This window comes from Homarus americanus, unplaced genomic scaffold (genome assembly GCF_018991925.1).
Source record: "Homarus americanus isolate GMGI-L3 unplaced genomic scaffold, GMGI_Hamer_2.0 scaffold32583, whole genome shotgun sequence".
Taxonomy (NCBI): domain Eukaryota; kingdom Metazoa; phylum Arthropoda; class Malacostraca; order Decapoda; family Nephropidae; genus Homarus; species Homarus americanus.
In genome coordinates, this window is record NW_024713129.1 from 26,358,804 (window position 1) to 26,381,215 (window position 22,412).

At 45.7% G+C, this 22,412-nt stretch overlaps 1 protein-coding gene across 1 annotated transcript in view; it reads right to left on the minus strand.

Annotated features, from left to right (window-relative positions):
* The window catches only part of LOC121869680 (relaxin receptor 1-like), a 179,606-nt gene that overhangs the window by 76,359 nt on the left and 80,835 nt on the right, over nucleotides 1–22,412 (minus strand). The window contains exon 4 of the mRNA XM_042371229.1: nucleotides 102–185. Coding sequence (XP_042227163.1) covers nucleotides 102–185 — 84 coding nt within the window. The remainder of the gene's footprint in view (nucleotides 1–101; nucleotides 186–22,412) is intronic.

A 22,412-nucleotide genomic window follows, 5' to 3' on the forward strand; every position in this document is an offset into this window, starting at 1 on the left:
ACAGTTATTAGGAATAAACTGATCAAAGGGAATTAGTTTACCTTAGATCACAAAAATTACTGAAGCTAGATAACGAAATAGTAAATATCAAGGCTACTGACCGCACTCTCCCTGCCTCTTCTCCGAGTCCTCATCAGGTCGCTTACGGTACAACATATCCACGAAGTCGTCCACATGATGGTCAGCTGTGAGGGGGGAAAGAATGTTTAAATATGAGGCAAAGCGGTTCCCTGTTGCCATATTAAACGTCGTCTGATTGGTTGCTTCGCTAACCAAAGAGGGATGAGTTGCAATACAAAAAACAAACATGGCATCTGGGAATGGAAGAATTAAAAGCTGTAATATAAAGAAAACACAGTTTATATCCTTGTTGGTTTTCGAATCATTCAATCACATTATTTTATAACACGAGTGAATATCTGTTGTCTAAGTAACAATAACAGTACAAAACAACACTGCAAATATCAAAATAACAACTACATTGAAAACCAAATATAACATAACTAATAAACAGATTCAATAACAATAGATAATATCACGAACAACTAAAAAAAACAGCGCAACAACATTGATAAAGAGCAAAAAAAAAAAAATTGTAATACTAACAACAACAGAAACAGCAACAAAAAACAACAACCACAAAACAACAAGAATAAGTAAAAATAAATAACAACAATAAACCAAAACAACAATAATATTAACAACAACAACAGAAAAAACATCAAAAGCAAATAATCAACACAGCCACCATCACCAGCACCAACACCACCACCATTCCAGCACCAACACCCAGCACCAGCACCAGCACCAACACCACCACACCACCATTACTGCACCAACACCACCACCATTACCAGCACCAACACTACCACCATTACCAGCACCAACACCACCACCATTACCAGCACCAACACCACCACCATTACCAGCACCAACACCAGCACCAGCACCAGCACCAACACCACCACCATCACCAGCACCAACACCACCACCATCACCAGCACCAACACCACCACCAGCACCAGCATCACCACCATTACCAGCACCAACACCACCACCATTACCAGCACCAACACCACCACCATCACCAGCACCAACACTACCACCATCACCAGCACCAACACCACCACCAGCAACAACACTACCACCATTACCAGCACCAACACCACCAACATTACCAGCACCACCACCACCATTACCAGCACCAACACCACCACCATCACCAGCACCAACACTACCACCATTACCAGCACCCAACACTCACCCACCATCACCAGCACCACCACCACCATTACCAGCACCAACACCACCACCACCACCACCACCAACACCACCACCATTACCAGCACCAACACCACCAATTTTACCAGCACCAACACCACCACCATTACCATCACCACCACACAACACCACCACCAGCACCAACACTCCACCATTACCAGCACCAACACAACACCATTACCAGCACCAACACTAACACCATTACCAGCACCAACACCACCACCATTACCAGCACCAACACCACCACCATTACCAGCACTCACCACCACCATTACCAGCACTAACACCACCACCATTACCAGCACCAACACCACCACCATTACCAGCACCAACACCACCACCATCACTCAGCACCAACACCATCACCACCACCATCACCAGCACCAACACCACCACCATCACCAAAACCAACACCAGCACCACCACCACCATTACCAGCACCAACACCACCAATCGTACCAGCACCAACACCACACCACTATCACCATCACCAGCACCAACACCACCACACCACCACCAGCACCAACACCACCACCATCACCAGCACCAACACCACCACCAGCATCAGCACCAACACCACCACCATTACCACAGCACCAACACCACCACCATCCAGCACCAACACCACCACCATTACCAGCACCAACACCACCACCATTACCAGCACCAACACCACCACCATTCCAGCACCAACACCACCACCATTACCAGCACCAACACCACCATTAATACCAGCACCAACTACCACCACCATTACCAGCACCACCACCAACCAATTACCAGCACCAACACCACCACCATTACCAGCACCAACACCACCACCATCACCGCCACAGCACCAACACCACCACCACATCACCAGCGCACCAACACTACCACCATCACCAGCACCAACACCAACACCACCACCATTACCAGCACCAACACCACCAATTATCACCAACACCAACACCACCATTTTACCAGCACCAGCACCAACATCACACCACCATCACCACGCACCAAACACCAACACCACCACCAGCACCAACACTCAACACCAGCACCAGCACCAGCACCAACACCACCACCACCATTACCAGCACCAACACCACCACATTACCAGCACCAACACCAACACCACCAATTCAACACCAACACCAACACCAACACCACCACCATCACCAGCACCAACACCACCACCACCACCAGCACCAACACCAGCACCAGCACCAGCACCAACACCACCACCACCATTACCAGCACCAACACACCACCATTACCAGCACCAACACAACCACCATCACCAGCACCAACACCACCACCAGCACCAGCACCACCACCATTACCAGCACCAACACCAACACACAACACCACCACCATTACCATCACCAACACCACCACACCATCACCAGCACCAACACCACCACCATCACCAGCACCAACACCACCACCACTACCAGCAACACCACCACCATCACCAGCACCAACAACAACACTACCACCATCACTCAGCACCAACACCACCACCATCACCAGCACCAACACCACCACCATTACCACAGCACCAACACCACCACCATTACCACAGCACCAACACCACCACCATCACCAGCACCAACACCACCACCATTACCAGCACCAACACCACCACCATTACCAGCACCAACACCACCACCATTACTAGCACCAACACCAACACCAACACCACCACCATTACCAGCACCAACACCACCACCATTACCAGCACCACCATCACCAGCACCAACAACACCACCACCACCACCATTACCAGCACCCAACACCACCACCACTCACCAGCACCAACACCACTACCACCACCATTACCAGCACCACACACTCACCATTACCAGCACCAACACCACCACCATCACCACACACCAACACCACCACCATTACCAGCACCAACACCACCACCATTACCAGCACCAACACCTCAACACCATTACCAGCACCAACACCACCACCATCACCAGCACTAACACCACCATCACCACCAGCAACAACACCACCACCATTACCAGCACCAACACCACCACCATCACCAGCACCAACACCACCACCACCCACCATTACCAGCACCAACACTACCACCATCACCACACACTCAACACCACCACCATCACCACCACCAACACCACCACCATTACCAGCACCAACACCCACCACCATTACCAGCACCAACACCACCACCATTACCAGCACCAACACCACCACCATCACCAGCACCAACACCACCATCACCAGCACCAACACCACCACCATTACCAGCACCAACACCACCACCATTACCAGCACCAACACCACCACCATCACCAGCACCAACACCACCACCATTACCAGCACCAACACCAACACCAGCACCAACACCAACACCACCACCATCACCAGCACCAACACCACCACCACCACCATCACCAACACCAGCACCAGCACCAGCACCAACACCCACCACCACCATTACCAGCAACCAACACCACCACCATTACCAGCACCAACACCAACACCAGCACCAACACCAACACCACCACCATCACCAGCACCAACACACACCACCACCATCACCAGCACCAACACCAGCACCAGCACCAACACCACCACCACCATTACCAGCACCAACACCACCCACCCATTACCAGCACCAACACAACCACCATCACCAGCACCAACACCACCACCAGCACCAGCACCAACCACCACTAACCAACACCAACACCAACACCACCACCATTACCAGCACCAACACCACCACCAACACCGCACCACCATCACCAGCACAACACCACCACCATTACCAGCACCAACACCACCACCATCACCAGCACCAACAACAACACCACCACCATCACCAGCGCACCAACACCACCACCATCACCAGCACCAACACCACCACCATTACCAGCACCAACACCACCACCATTACCAGCACCAACACCACCACCATCACCAGCACCAACACCACCACCATTACCAGCACCAACACCACCACCATTACCAGCACCAACACCACCACCATTACTAGCACCAACACCAACACCAACACCACCACCATTACCAGCACCACCATCACCAGCACCAACACCACCACCACCACCACCATCCAGCACCAACACCACCACCATCACCAGCACCAACACCACTACCACCACCATTACCAGCACCAACACTACCACCATTACCAGCACCAACACCACCACCATCACCACCACCAACACCACCACCATTACCAGCACCAACACCACCACCATTACCAGCACCAACACCAACCATTACCAGCACCAACACCACCACCATCACCAGCACCAACACCACCACCATCACCAGCAACAACACCACCACCATTACCAGCACCAACACCACCACCATCACCAGCACCACCACCACCACCCACATTACCAGCACCAACACTACCACACCATTACCAGCACCAACACCACCACCATCACCACCACCAACACCACCACCATTACCAGCACCAACACCACCACCATTACCAGCACCAACACCACCATTACCAGCACCAACACCACCACCATCACCAGCACCAACACCACCACCATCACCAGCACCAACACCACCACCATTACCAGCACCAACACCACCACCATTACCAGCACCAACACCACCACCATTACCAGCACCAACACCACCACCATCACCAGCACCAACACCACCACCGTCACCAGCACCAACGCCACCAATTACCAGCACCAACACTACCCACCATTACCAGCACCAACACTACCACCATTACCAGCACCAACACCACCACCATTACCAGCACCAACACCACCACCATCACCAGCACCAACACCACCACCATCACCAGCACCAACACCACCACCATCACCAGCACCAACACCACCGCCATCACCAGCACCAACACCACCACCACCACCATTACCAGCACCAACACCCACCACCAACACCAGCACCAACACCACCACCATCACCAGCACCAACACCACCACCATCACCAGCACCAACACCACCACCATTACCAGCACCAACACCACCACCACCACCATTACCAGCACCCAACACCACCACCATTACCAGCACCAACACCACCACCATTACCAGCACCAACACCACCACCATCACCAGCACCAACACCATCACCAGCACCAACACCACCACCACCACCATCACCAGCACCAACACCACCACCATTACCAGCACCAACACTCCCCACCATTACCAGCACCAACACTACCACCATTACCAGCACCAACACTACCACCATTACCAGCACCAACACCACCACCATTACCAGCACCAACACCACCGCCATCACCAGCACCAACACCACCACCACCACCATTACCAGCACCAACACCACCACCATCACCAACACCACCACCATTACCAGCACCAACACTACCGCCATTACCAGCACCAACACCACCACCATTACCAGCACCAACACTACCACCATTACCAGCACCAACACCACCACCATCACCAGCACCAACACCACCACCATCACCAGCACCAACACCACCACCATCACCAGCACCAACACCAACATGAACAACAAGATAACAACCAGTTTAGTCATTTTAATAATAATATTTGAGTGTCATTTTACTCACTGTAATTATCAAATTCTGACAAGTGCTTGTTAACACTTTTCCAGTGGCAGCAATTTTGTTGAAACTCATGTTCGACCAGTGATGGACTTTACGGGAAGCGTAATTTTGACCTCCCATAACAGAGATGTGCTCTGCTCTCTGCCCAGTGTTGGACTGTGAGAGAGAGAGAGAGAGAGAGAGAGAGAGAGAGAGAGAGAGAGAGAGATAAGTTCACTCTTCTCTAACCAGTTAAGGACAGTCTGCGAGAGTGTACTCGTCTCTTTAAGGACTATCGTGTCCAGAATAGGAGCAGGAAGTCGGCATGCTGTCACAACGCTTACGTCTGTACATTAAGAGTTCAGACACAGCCACCTCTGGTTCTGCTGTGAGAGAAGTTTATTGGGTAGTTTCTACACAATGGTGCTACTATGCAACTAAAACAACACCTATAATAATAATAATAAACAATAACAAGAAAACAACTACACCACAAGAACAATTACAGTAAAATAAACACCACCACCACCACAACCAGCAGCAAGAAGACCAACAAGACAACAACTTCAACGTAACCACGCCACCACCACCAAAACAAGAAGACCAACACAATAACAGCAAGACAACAACTAAAACACAATAACAACAATAATAACAAGACAAAACTACATCACAATAACAACAACAGCAAAAAGACAATAAATACAACAAAAGCATTAAGCTTGGAAGGACACGGTTAAGAGAAATGTGTCCTCACGTCTGACTTCTAAGTTAAGTACAGTAACATCTTTCATATTATGTTTATAAATTACCCTGATGGAACTCTGTCTGGACTAGATATGTTCACCTCACATTAAATTGAAGACAAAGGTAGAGGATACATACATATATACATAGATACATACATCAGTGAGACAAGACGTACCCTGAAGGCCTGGTTTGGCAGCCAGGCCGTGTCTGTCTGGCCCTGCCCCCCCCCCCTTCTGCCCTTCTATATCCCAACGCCCTAACACCAGCCTTACTACACCGATTTATCCAGTAAAAACATTCAAGTGACTTTCAGTGTAATGATTGATAACCAAACAGTGTCTGGCTAGGTGCAGCCCATGAAAGCACAAAACACAGCAGTGTAATACTGACAGTAGGCACTTTGTCGGTCACCCTTCATGCCAGTGACAAGGACTCACCGCCGGGTGATTACCATATATATCGATACTGCTCGGCGACCCTAAGCGCCAGGAGAGACAAGGACTCAATGCTTCATGACTGACAATACACAGATGCCTACTAGTGTCAGTGGTGGTTCTCAAGTGCTGCTAGTTAGTTTATAATACCGGGGGATAAACATCGTCCGTCTACACAACAGATATCAACAGATGGTCACCAATTACTTACTTCCCGACGCCTTGTACTTAAAGCATGGGGACGGGCATTCTGATAGTAGTATTATCGCGCGACTCCAAGTCACTGAACATATTCCATGCGCCAAGAGTCGCAGACAGGGGCGTCATAAAGAAAAGCCCATTAGACCGTAACCTCCACTAGGAAACCAGAGAAACTCACCCTGACAGAGACACCGGGGATTACTTACACTGAAGTTCAAGGATATGGCAAGAATCTCCGCCTTTACTGCTTCCCCTTGTCACTTTGTTGCTTGATGAACTGGTAACCACAGTCAGGTCAGCTGCCGCTAGCGTCGTTGCCATATGGCTTGGGCAACCAGCTCTGAAACGTGTCATATTATGATATCAACTCTTCCATCACCTTCGCTCATAGACGAGAAAGGTGCCACCTCTTCTGTCAAGATGCTCCACGCCATTGGCCACCTGGATAATATTCAAGTCTGAGTGAGATGTGGGAAGCATTATGGGTGGCGTGTTGTTCCACGGCTCCACCCGCGCCACACTGTTTCCATCATAATCTGTGTGCTTGGTACCATCCGCCTGCCTCACCACCCACCAGAGACACTCTTATCAATCATCTCATTACCACCTCAGACCACCTGAGAGTTAGGTACCTATGCCAAGTTAGTACTTATACGGGATTTTGCAATGAAATTGACACCACTGATATCCAGGACCAGGCTGTCACTATCAGCCAGAACTTCCCAGACACAGTCAAAATACCTTGACCTTATCTTAACCGACTTAGCGAACCAGTACCAATCACTCAACCAATGCCTCCAAAGGGTGTAGATCACCCACGTAGTGCTCTGTCCCCAGCTGCCACTCCCTACTCAAGTACAGACCACATCAAGACCTACAGGCCGATTACTGACTCTGTAGTGCGTCCTTCGGGCAGTGGATAGTTCACTATTCCTGATTGAAGTACTTAGTGGATGGCGGACACTAAATGGATAAATTATACCAACGCCATACCACGGGAAGCTCACCACCACTTCTTCCCCTTTAGAAGTCCATCAGATCTCACCCAGCTGATTTGCTCCAGATCGCTGAATTCTCTCGGATCAAAAGACTTATGCAACAGAGAGACAAAGCCTTTATCTCAATGACCACAACCGCTTACAGGTCATCCTTCACAACTGAGTCATCCGCGAAATACGCACTGCAAAGAAGTTTCACTACCCAAACCAAATTGCAACACCTGAAGTAGACCAACATCAGTCAGTGGTATGGTAAGCTGAACTCTCAGGGACTAAACAATAAGACACACCCTCCTTCCTTAGCTATCTCACTCAATTGGTGACACAGCTAATAGTCAAATAACCATTCGCCATTATATGCCAGACGCCTCCCCAGCTTTTGACACAACCAATCTCTTGTGTTCGTCTGGGCTTATGCTGATATTGAAGGAGCCGTAGATCCTCAGCATTTGGTAATATGAAAGCTCCACCACTCTGTCTTGCCTTCTGACTACTATACCGCCATCTGAGAAACGAGAAACGTCTGTAGCTGTCGCCTTCATTGACTACACCTGGAATTGACCTATTCGATCACAATCTAATCATCAACAAAGCTATCGACTTTTCGAAGAGTCTTATACCATGGCTAACAGACTCTCAGTAACTGACGCTGCTACGACCCATTGCAATCACCCAATACCCAGCTAGAAGTTTTGTTTCTGGGCTATGCTGATTTGAAGGGTAGTCCTCAGCATTGGTAATATGGCTTCCTCCACCACTCACTGTCTTGTCAGTTTTCTCGACTACATATACCGCCATCTGGAAAACGAAAAACGTCTGTAGCTGTCGCCTTCATTGACTACACTGGAATTCGACCTATTCGATCACAATCTAATCATCAACAAAGCTATCGACCTCGGGTTTCGGAAGAAGTCTTATACCATACCAGACTTCCTCAGTAACTGACGCCAAGCTGTACGCTTTCGAGGGCTGTCTCCATCTTTCAGTCACTCACCTGTGGCGTCCCCCAAGGCACCAAGATGGGACCACTATGCTTCCTTATGCTTATCAATGATGCCCTACGAGAAAACCCTGCTCGCTGGAAATATGTCGACGACTCCACCATTGGGATCAGCGTCAACAATTCTGTTCCCAACTATACCGCCCTTCAGGATTTATTGAACATCCTCCAAAACTGGGCCACCAACAACCACGTCACCATCAACCATACCAAGACCATTATGCACATCAACCTATCCTCCGACGTTGTCCCACCCCCTTCCATCACTTTAGGTCCCAATACACTCCAGGTTGTAGATTCCACTAAGCTCCTCGGCGTCACCACAGACAACAAACTAAATTGGAAACCACACGTCAGTTAAGTTGTGAACCTCCAGTTCCGTCTCCACCTCCTCCGCTGACTCAAGTCCCTAGGAATTCCTGCACCGAGCTCCTCAGTGTTTACTCAACAATCATATTTCCAAGCTCACCTATGCCTCCCCTACCTGGTCTTCCTCCCTAAATTCCATACAACGTAAACATACGAGAAAAGTAAAAAAGAGGCCAAAGATTATTCTATCCCTTCCTACTCCACATATCTAGAAGAGCTCAACACACTGACCCTCTCGGCTCTCACTGACCATCACCACGACTCATTTGCAAATTTGGTGAGAAGTTTGTGCACCATTCTCGACACCGGCTCCTACTACCACCTGAGATCCTCGCCGAGAATTGCTGTTCGACACCACATCCGCATCCAGCCCATACGAGCGCGAACTGATCTCTATAAGAACAGCCCAGTCCCAACCATTGCAAAAATTATCAATAACTTGTAAACAACCAGTGTATTCACTCCCAGTCAATCTTACTATGTTGAAATGCCTTGTAGTTTGAGCTCCCCCACCTAGTTATTACATATCACATTTGTATCACTTATGTTACTTGTATATTATTTGTAATATCAAGAGACCCATTCTCCAATTATGTAACTGTATATTTTCAGCCTTCGGCTGCCATGGTCTTTCAATAAACCGTTAATTATTATTATTATTATTATTATTTTACTGTGTGCCACGGTTGTGACCAGACGTCCCCTTGGCTCTTCCTACAAGGAGCTGCCAGGGAGTTGTTAAATTAACTGTGACTCCCTTCGCCCAGCCCTAATCCCTCCTTCCCACCAAGGAAACAGTGCAAGGATTGTTGATCACTTCATTACTGTTACAAAGGTCAATTGAAACTTGAAGAAAATGGAAAGCAATAACAATGGAAGAACATGGTGCAGAAACAGCGAAGTGGTCGTTGGAAACTTTGTCAGCTATCGAGGTCAGCGGTCAGTGTTTACAATGGTTAGCCAACGCTTGGGCCACAGTTAGGTTAGGTTAGGTTAGGTCTTAACCTCCCTGGCCCAAACCAAACGTCCTGTAGCCCAAACGTTCTACATTCGTTTCCAATGTAGACCTATACGACACACCAGAGGGGAGGTGCTGCGAGAACCAGTCTGTGACCCCCCACACCATAACTACCAGTGAGGGAGGCCTACAGTCACGTGTTTCTTCTACAGCACCACCAGTGAGGTAGGCCTAAAACCATATGTTTCCTTCAATACCTAATTATCAGTGATACATATATGCTCCGTATGTTAACTTAGTATCTCCTTTTTGGATTGAAAGCTTTTGTTAGACAATCTACTCTCCAATGTCACTACATGTATATATATTACTGTAAGGATTTTGCCCTTTGTATGTTTTCAGCCTCTAGCTGCTGTGCTCTTCAATAAACCGAACTGGTTAACTACGTTACCGATAAGGGCAAATGGTTTCAGTCTCAATAAACAAGAATTTACAGATGCTATTGCTCTAGGGTACGGTTGGCCAGTAGAAGGGTGCCCCAATGCGTGTGTGGCTCTACCTATGACGGCGATCACTCCATGGTGTGCAAGAAAGGGGGCTTCATTTGCATGAGGCATGACGAGATAAGGGATCTCACAGCAAATATGTTGAAGGAAATCTGCCGTGATGTCATGGTAAAACCGACCCTTCTTCCATTGGACGGTGAGTTCTTCCAACATAGGACTTCAAACACATCCAACGAAGCCCATGTTAACGTCAGTGCTCGAGGATTCTGGACGCGGGGACAGCGAGCTTTTCTCGACATCAGGATTTTATCCCATGGCCGCATGTCACCGTAACTTAGCTCTCGGTGCTGCACACAGTAGGAACGAGAACGACAAGATAAGGGCATACGGGGAGAGAATTCAGAACGTTGATCAAGGCAGCGTCACTCCTCTAGTGTTCACAACCTCTAGGGGTGATGGGACCAAGCGCAAGATGTTTCTACGCCAGACTCACGGAGGTGATCTCCGAACAGAAGCAGCAGCCCAGAAGTTATGTTACAGCCTGGATGAGATGTCTACTGTCTTTCTCTCTCCTTCGGTCGGCTTTGTTCTGCCTCAGGGAACGAGAGAGCCTCTGCCCCAAAGCCGACAACAGCTGCAGATATTGACTATGAGGCTACAGTCACTGAATGCAGCATAGACCTGCGGCTCAATTAATTCAACACAGCTAGGATAGCTACTTATGTATTAGGATACTTAATATTAAGGTAATAAAATGGTGGCGAAGGTGTAGCTATTGGGGGAAGCTGGAGGCCACGTTAAAAAAAAAAGTAGTAGTAGTAGTAGCATCCTACAGTCGACTGAGGGAACAACACAGGGGGACCCCGTTGCAATGGCAATGTATGCAATAGGCCTATCAGTGCTCCAACAAGAAATAAAGTTTGAAACAACTGGGGTCAAACAAGTGGCATATGCTGATGACCTCACAGGAGCAGGAAAAGTGGAGGACATCAAAAAGTGGTGGGACCTGGTAACATCGCCAGGTCCACAAATAGGGTACCACCCAAACGCCAGCAAATCCTTCCTCATCGTGAAGCCAGATCATTATGATCGGGCTTTGGAGGTTTTCGGCGAAAGTGAGGTCAAAATAACTAAGGACGGCCAAAGACATCTAGGCGCAGTGATTGGCACTACGGACTTCAAGACTCAGTACGTATCGGGAAAGGTGAATGAGTGGGTTAGCGAAATCCAAGCTCTATCGGAGATCGCTAACACAGAGCCACATGCGGCCTTTGCAGCATTCACCCATGGAGTCAAGCATCGCTGGAACTACCTGATGCGTACCATCCCTGAGATCGGACCCCTCCTCCACCCTCTGGAAGAAGCTATCAGTGTCAAGTTCATTCCTAAACTAGTGAAACACCCTGACTTAACCCCAGCAGAAAGAACACTTCTTGCACTTCCACCAAGACTTGGAGGGATGGGACTAACTAATCCAGAGGAGATTGCTGACACTGAACATCAAAATTCACTTAAGCTCACGGCAGCCCTCACTGACCACATAATAGCCCAGAATGCAACAGGGGAAGTGGACACCAGCGGAGTTAATAAGATCCGTAGGTCCATTACAACAGATCGGCAGCACTGCCAAAATGACATGTTGCAGCAACTATTGCTGCTGGTTCCAGAAAATTTGACAAAAAAAGTTGCTATAGCGCAGGAGGTGGGCGCCTCGAACTGGTTAACTACGTTACCGATAAGGGCAAATGGTTTCAGCCTTAACAAACAAGAATTTACAGATGCCATTGCTCTAAGGTACGGTTGGCCAGTAGACGGTTTGCCCTCCCAATGTGTGTGTGGCTCTCCCTATGATGGCGATCACGCCATGGTCTGCAAGAAGGGGGGCTTCATATGCATGAGGCATGACGAGGTAAGGGATCTCACAGCAAATATGTTGAAGGAAATCTGCCGGGACGTCATGGTAGAACCGACCCTCCTTCCACTGGATGGCGAGATCTTCCAACATAGGACTTCAAACACTTCTAACGAAGCCCGTGTGGACGTCAGTGCTCGAGGATTCTGGACGCGGGGACAGCGAGCTTTCTTCGACATCAGGATTTTTGATCCCATGGCCGTTTGTCACCGTAACCTAGCTCTCGATGCTGCGCATAGGAGGAACGAGAACGACAAGAGAAGGGCATACGGGGAGAGAATACAAAATGTTGATCAAGGCAGCTTCACTCCTCTAGTGTTCACAACCTCGGGTGGGATGGGCCCAAGTGCAAGATGTTTCTACGCCAGACTCGCGGAGCTGATCTCCGAACAGAAGCAGCAGCCCAGAAGTTATGTTACAGCCTGGATGAGATGTCGACTGTCCTTCTCTCTCCTTCGGTCGGCTTTGCTCTGCCTCAGGGGAACGAGAGCTTCTGCCCCTACTCCGACAACTGCTGCAGATATTGACTATGAGGCTACAGTCACTGAATGCCGCATAGATCTGCGGCTCAACTAATTTAACACAGATAGGATAGCTTCTTATGTATTAGGATATTTAATATTAAGGTAAATAAATGGTGGCGAAGGTGTGGCTATTGGGGGAGGCTGGAGGCCACGTTAAAAAAAAAAGTAAAGTAGTAGTAGTAGTAGTAGTAGTAGTAGTAGTAGTAGTATTAGTATTAGTATTAATATTATTATTACATACATACATACATACATACATACATACATACATACATACATACATACATACATGCATACATACATACATACATACATACAACACTATCTACGCTGTTAAATTTAGGTAGATTAATACCTGATCAAAAGACCAGAACAAGTAAAGTTAACCTAACTTTTAGCAAAATTGGGAGAGAATATACTGTAAGAGACGTTGTCAAATATGTTCACATTATTACCTGTACTGAATGAAGTTACATAAAACAAAAAAGGGGTTCCTCGTACTGCTAATCCGGGGTTTAAATGATTATTGGTAGGTAAATGTTCTTCACAGTAGAATGTCAACAGAAAGGTCACGTGGGCCAATTGAAAGTGCTAGGCTGGTAGGACTGTTGAGTGTAGCTCGTCACAGCTCTGACTTTGGGAACATTTATAAATTTGGGAAAGTGAAGTTATATCCTGAGAATGTGTAATGGTGGAATTTTCTAAGTAAGGACGTTATTGATAACTCATTTAAGGCAAAGTGGCCCTACATCACATTCAGCTCACAGATAACAATATTCCGTATGTAAGCGTGCACGAGTTACGTAAATGAATGTCGTATTTTCATTTGGTTCTTTGGAAACGTTTTGGGTAAATTTCAGACAAAGTTTATCACAATAAAAGTTAAAATAAAAGTAATGTCTAAAATCTTAAAGCTGTAAGATGATGATATGAGGATGTCAAAATCTATGCTTAACTGTGCAACATCACATCTTACAAAACATTTTGTATTTTGTTTGACAGTATTGAAGGAAACCACATTGGATACACCCCGCTCAGCTATGTGTGTGCGAGGTCTTCTTGTACAGATGAAGATGGTAGTTAGGAGTGAATTTACTTATTTGTTACAGAAAAAATCTTTAATGTGTAATAAATAAGGAGTTGGTGATGGTACACCCATGAGACACTCCAGCATTAATAGAGAAAAGACTCTTCTCAACTACCAAAACCCCGACCAGATAAAAAAAACAAAAACTGACAAGAACTAAAGTGGCTATTACTCTCGAAAATTTTCGCTATTCGCTGAACTTATTTCTCAGTTCTATGTCAAAGAACCGCTGTCCGTATCGCTTGCATTTACAAACAGTTCTCATACCGTCGTCGCTCAAATAAAAGCAACAGCAAGGATGACCGCATGTTAAGTTGATGTTAGTCATAATTCATGAAAATTACTTATTTAGACATCAATTGCAATATTCTTAGACGAAGAAGAAGAATTGGGAGTGAGAAAACGGGTGTGGCTTCAGAAGTCTTGTCCGCAAAATTCTGGTTGTTTCACAATTCATCTTGTCGGCACGTATACTGTTGTGGGTTGTGGCTTACTTGATGTAAAAAATATCAAATGACTATTTACAGTAGAATTATTGGAAATATATTGTAAGGGTGAGTGCTTTGCTGATCCCGATAATTACTTCGAATTTTACTTATAAAAATTATAGAAATCCCGTCAGTTTCCACTGGGAACTTCCTTTCGTTTCGAAGTCGTCATATCGCTGACTGAGGCCGACGGTATCGCCGTCTTCTCTTGATGAGTGAGGAAATTTTGCCCTGTGTGATATATTATATAGAATATGTTGCAGATTGGAGACAACCTACGAACATTTTACCATCGTTTGTATACTTGCACTGTCTATAAATATTGTTTGTTTACCTGTATTGTCTTTGTATATTGCCTGTATACCTACACTATCTTTATATTTTATATACTGTTTGTATACCTTTACTATCTATGTATAATGCTTGTATACCTGCGTTGTCTATGAACTGTACATTATCATTGATCAAATCGGTTTACTGTGTATCATTGCCAGTATACCAGCACTGCTTATATACCGGGTACAGGTACAGTCACTCCAAAATGTATCTTCAAGGAGGGGTCCGATGAATTTCAAAATGAACACTACGGCTCCTGTTGTCTCGGTAGGGTTGTCAAAATCCTTCGTCGGTTGTGTCATATTTTCTCACATAAAATCGTAAGGATATCTTTTGGAGTGACTGTACATTGATTGTATATTTACACTGTATACCTATGAAAACACCTAATCATTGTGAACTTACAGAGCACTTAAACTGAATATCAATTTATCTATCGATCTTGTTGTTTTTCCGCGACTGAGAACGTCGTCTACTGATGAAGGTTCACTGGAAACACCTGACTCAACGTCTCCAGGTGGCCCGTCATTATAATTAAGACCCTTGATGAGAATTGCGCATTAAGAAAAATCTTGGTAAACTTGTTGTGTAGCAAGACATCTTTTCATTAGTCCCCGGGGCGTCTGGTGCCCCTTCTCAGGGTTCTCTTTTAAATCAGACAAGAGCTTTGTTTCTCAAAATAAAAAAAAATATTTATTTTGTTTGCAGGGAATATAGCTGAAAGCAGGAACGATATTTAGGTATTATTTTTCATCGTCTTCTGCCAATAATTTACCTGTTTATTATTTGACAAGAATCTATCAGATATTTCAAGTTGTCGGCTGTGTCTGTTTGTAAGTAATGCTAGGGTCTCACCTTTTCACTATCTTACATTAGTTTACTTTACTAGACATCTGCTATTTTTGATAGAAAAGAGATTGTTTGAAATCAGGATCATAGGTGATAAGGCCATTAGTGGGTTTTATAAAAACATTGTACCCGGTACTGTGGGAAATGAGTTTGTATCAACAACACAGACCAGCGGGCATATCCCCCAATGGATCAAGTGCTTTGTTCTCCTGGACCTCTATGTTAGCAATTAGATAATGCCCCTCAGGTAGGACTACTCGTCAGCTGTCAGTGGAGTTTGTTGTGAGGTCAGGAAGTGGGTTGTGTCCTTGTCGGAGGGTTTTTCCACAACCCCTTTTTTTACTTGTGTGACCAAGATAAATATATACTAATACCTGAAGGTCGTATTATACATCCAATAAAGACTTAGGTCAAGACGCCTAGTGTGTAAGTTTCTTTGCCTCTGTTAAGGAGGAAATTTTATATTGTTTTATAGACGGAAAGTGGAAATATTACATAAAATAACATGCCCACGTAAGATGAGTGGAAGGATACTACTCAAAAGCACTCGTATAGTATAGCTATGGTCTTATAATTTAAGTCAGAACATCAAGGACATAACCCACCCACCCTGACACGTACACCACACCACTGACACCTGATGAAGTGTTTACAACAAGTGGGAAATTGTTTGGTATTTTGGCCACTACGGAGAAAAACGAAATACAATATGCAACAGCGAGGAAAAATGCCAAACCCACTAAATACAGCAAAGAGAGCAGAACAAGACACAATAAAAGACGTTGAAGTGGAGATGAATGACGTAGTTAAGAATTGAAGAAAATTAGATGATTAAACGGTGATTGTGGGGATGAAATACAGCAGTAAATAAGAAATAGTGAAGATATTATGGTAAATATCGATGTAAATAAAACACATGAAATGGAATAATGACAAAAATATAATAATGGTTATAAAACTAGGAAATAATTAATGAAATATAATAATGGTGCGGATGGGAAATATAATTAAGGAGATGAAAATGGGGAAAAAGTATATAAAAAGGTAAATAAAAAAAAGAAAAAGAATAAATCACATTTTTTTCAATTCTCTTCCAATCTAGTGTCTCCATAATCGCCATGTATTGTTTGTAGAATCTGGGAGGATTGGTAAGGGCAATCCGAAAATGTTTAGAGTAGAAAGCCATGGTCGTCAACTCTCAGACCAAACGATTATACCTTAATTGACTGATATTATGAAGGCTGAAAGACTAGACGACCCCGACATGAAATAAGGGCCAGCTATAACAGGTATAAAGTATGTATGTAATTTTAACCCTTTAATAATAATAATAATAATAATAATAATAATAATAATAATAATAATAATAATAATAACAACCTCATGACGAAGACCCACATAAATGTAATCACAGGGAAGTCATTAAGCTACAGTATATTCATGAAAATATGATTCAATGCTCCACAAAATTATTTATTTCTTACATTATTTTTTTTTTTTATATTCAGTTTGGTGTTTAACAGTGGCAGTGGATGGAGAAATGCACTAGATTTCACCATTTATCTAAAAACACATCTGGTTCACGAAAATTATCTATAGTTTAAAAGGTGCTATTTAGGATGTAAAGTTAATTGGTTGTTGTTTTACTGTGCTCGGGTGAGTTGATGTGTTTATATTATAGACTCTGATATTATCAAGTCATACAATAACTTAGTAACGCTGGGGTAAAGGAGTTTTGCTTTCAGAGTTATCTCTTTTTCCTCCTCCTCATCACGTGCTTCTTTTTTTCTCATAATTCTTCTTCTTCTTCTTCTTCTTCTCCTCGTCCGCCTCCTCCTCCTTCTTGTTCTTGTTCATGTTCTTGTTCTTGTTCTTGTTCTTCTTGTTCTTCTTCTTCTCCTCCTCCTCTTCCTCTCCCTCCTCCTCCTCCCTCTTCTCCTCCTCCTCCTTGTTATCGTTGTTTTTCTTGTTGTTGTTACTGTTGCTACTGTTGCTCTGTGCCTTATCAGTCCTCATTTTTTCTGTAGGGTCAGTTGATTATTTTTCTCTCCACAATTATCAGTTCTGCTCTCAGTCTTTTGTTACACTTATTTCTCTCATCTCCTCTACTACAATATAAAAGAGTTAAATTACTAAGATTTATTTTCTAATGTGTATCTTTTGTTATTTTTGCATCAGGTTCTATAAATAATTTAATGTGTGCGCTTGAATGTGTGTGTGTGTGTATGTGTGTGTGTGTGTGAGTGTGTGTGTGGGTGGGTGGGTGGGTTGGTGTGTGTATGTGTGTGTGGGTGGGTGTGTGCACACAGGTTGGTGTAATGCATCTAGAGTGGCAGAACTATGTTATTGTGTTAAGGAGCAAGCACTGCTTCCTTCCTCTGACTCTCAGCTACTGCAGCAAGCTAGCCCTCGTGGTGAACAGGGAAGCAACCTTGTGCAAGTCTTGCCCTGCCAATACAAAGCCTCTTCACCTTCAAGACACGGTAAATGGATGCCTCGGAGCAGCAGTGGGCCCCAGACGTATGGCGCATAGGCCCACTGGCACGTGGAGACGTCTTAATACCTATCAATCACTGCCCCACTGCCTTGCAGATTAACCTTGGTAGGTATAAGGCTACGGGAGTAAACCCCAAACGAAAAATCTGCTGTGGAGCCCCGCATCAGAGCTCCAGTAAGATCCCAATTATAGTATAGGCGGAAAAGGTGATCAACATGGGAACCCAATGACTACACCGGAGGATGAAGGCAATGCAAGATGGTCAGGCTAATTAGGCGAAACCCAACAACATGGGCTATTGACAGGCCATTGTATCTCACGAAAAGGGAGGTGCCAAGATGTGTGGTTGCAGTTTGTACTCCTGCCTCACCACATAAATCAACTCAGTTGTAGCCATCATCCAGATCATCAACTTCTTATCATCATCAAAACCCCTATACCCCCAAAAGTCCTTTGGCGACATACGAGTGGCAACAGTGCAATCTGGTCCTGTCTTTAGGACTGAGAATCATTTTCCAGGAGCCAATCTGTTCACCCCACATGGGGAGGGGGTTAGAAAATATGCCCTAAAACTTAGACTGCCTATAAAACCAACCTGACTGGTCAACCGCACCCACTAAGGTAATCTAAGGTGATCGATAACATAATCACAATCATAATGCATGGAATGTCAAGACGCTTCTGGATCCTGGTGCAAATGAGCGTCCTGAAAAAAGAACCGCCCTTGTGAGTCACGGCTCCCAAACGAGGGTTGACTCACAGAACGAGGCTCTGACTATACCTTTTTTGGAAGAGTAGGCCTGCTGCTGAGAAGAGCTGCTTTGCCATACGCCAATCCATCCTACATACGCTAACTCAAATGCCTGTTGGGACAAAAGAATGCCTCAGGATGCTCTGAGTCCCACTGAATCACTCTCATCATGCTTTCGTCATCAGTGCATACGACCCAACACTGGATGCAGAAGTTGACATCAACGAGGCCTTCCACGCCGACCTTGACAGAGTGCTAACCTCTATCCCCAGAGAAGATAATGTTGTACTCCTCGGAGACTTAAATGCCAGAGTTGGAAGAGATGATGACATACGGCAGGAAATCATAGGAGAAACGGAGTAGGCAAGTGTAATCCCAATGGCTCACTCCTCCTCAGCAAGTATGCTGTACACAACCTCACTCTAACCAATAGCTTGTTCAGACAGGCCGACAAGTTCAAGGGTTCTTGGCAACAACCACAATCCAAATATTAGCATCTCATTGACTACATCATTGTCAGAAAAAGAGATCGCCGAGCTGTCCTCTTCACCCAAGCCATGCTTGACTCAGACAGCTGTCACAGATTATTGACTCGTCGGAGCCAAACTCTCCCTTCATGTCGCCCAAAAAAGGCGCAGGCAACAAGCCTCCAGACGATGCTTTAACACCAAAAGGCTGGAGGATCCAACGGTTGCACATGCTTTCAGAGACCAGGTCAACGATGGGCTGTTAAACAACCCAACAACAAAAAACCCAAATCCCATTGCCAAATGGGATCCCGTCAAAGCTGTTATCACAAAAACCTAGAAATCGAAGTACTCGTCAATAGTAAACAATTGCTGCTCTCACTGACTGGCAGAACAACCTTAAGGCTTGGAGCAAACTGATACTTTCCACGAGAAGCATCTGTCAGTGGTGGAAAGAGCACTACCATTCGTTGCTCAATAATAAAACCGATGTGGATGTCCTGACTACCCAGCAGGTTCCTCAGCACCCTGAGCTGATCCACCTCAGCTGTCCTTCATCCCTGGATGAGGTAGCCACTGCCATCAAGCAGATGAAAAATACCAAAGTCACAGGGCCTGATGAAATCCCAGCCGAGGTGTATTATGCATATCCACTCTCTTATGGAGAATATATGGGAAATGGAGGAAATCCCTCAAATCTTAAAGATGCCTCCTCGATCATCACTATTTATAAGAACAAGGGAGACCGACCAGGTTGTGGCAACTACCGCAGGATCTCGCTGCCGTTCGTAACTGGCAAGATTATCACTCGTTCTTCTCAAATGTTCTTCCTGCAGCGGAAAACTTCCTCCCCGAATCTCAATGTGGCTTTAAACCATCATGTGACACCACTGACATGTTCTTTGCTGCCCACTAGATACAGAAAAAGTGCAGAGAACCGCTTCGTGACTAGTACATGGCTTTCATTGACCTTACAAAGGCCTTCGATTCGATCAACAGTGAACCCCTCAGTCGCTTTGGCTGCCCACCAAAATTCATTGCCATTGTGAAGCAACTCCAGGATGGCATGAGCGGCAGTGTCCTACACAATGACACCCTGTCTGAGTTCTTCCTCATCCAAATATGGGTAAAACAAATATGTGTACTGGTACCAATTCTCTTCAATTTTCTTGGCAGCCTTCCTTATGCGTGTCAGTGCTAATTTAGCCGGCGGGATGGATATCCAGTACCCTATGAAGGGACTTTTCAACATGAGACGATTCCAGGCAGGGAACAAGGGTGTTGACCACTCCATCACTGAACTTCAGTATGCAGATGACCTCACCCTGGTCGTTTACACTGAAGGCGAACTACAGGTGATCCTAAACACCTATGCAGATGCATATACACACATCTGCCTTCAGGTGAATGCACGTAAGACTCAGATTATCTTCCAGCTTGTCCCTGGTTCAACTACACCTCCACAATCCATCCAGCTTAATATAATTATTCTCTCTAATGCGACCCACTTTCAGTACCTTAGCTCCATCCTGCCCTCCACCGAGGACATTGATGAAGAGATTCAACATAGGATCAAATGTGCATCTCAAGCCGTGTCTTCAGCTGTAGGGAGCTGAAATTATCTACAAAGATGCACATATATTTAGCAGTGGACTTACCCTCACTGCTTTATGGCAGCGAAACATGGGTCATATACAGTAGGCACCTCAAGGAAATTTAAATCTTTCATCAACGTAGACTACGTTCCATCTTTTGGGTTCTCTGGGAAGACAAGAAAACAAATGCCAATATTCTCACTGACACCAACTGTAGGAGCATAAAGGCTACCATTATCCATGAACAATTACGCTGGACTGGTCATGTTATCCGCATGGACGCCAGTTGACTGCCAAAGCAGCTACTTTACAGTCACCTAATGAATGGTAAACGTAACCCTGGATGACAACGGAATAGATATAAGGATAGTCTTAAGACAAACCTGAAAAAGTGCCAAATCGACCCACTTACATGGGAGATGATCACTCCACACCCTATCGCTCGGAGGAGCACCGAAAGAGAAGATGTCAATACTTTCGAGTTAGCCCAATTGCATACTGAGGCAGAAAAACGGATGTGCTGGAAACACACTGCCACTGCCCCTCCCGCACTAGATATAACCCTCCACACGTACAATATAGGTGAACTGCCTTGCTGATCCCGTATCGGCCTCTCGAGTTACCTTAGAGCTAGATGATCGTCATACTCGATTCCGAGTGACAGCAAAGTAGTAGCTGTAGTGGTAGTAGAAGTAGTAGTAGCAGTATTGTGTGTGTGTGTTTGTGTGTGCGCTCCCTCTCGCTTTCAGCTGCCGCCGCTGGCTAGCCCTCGTGACGACCAGCGAAGCAACTTACATAAGTTTTCTCCTGCCAGTACACAGCCTCTTCACCATCAAGA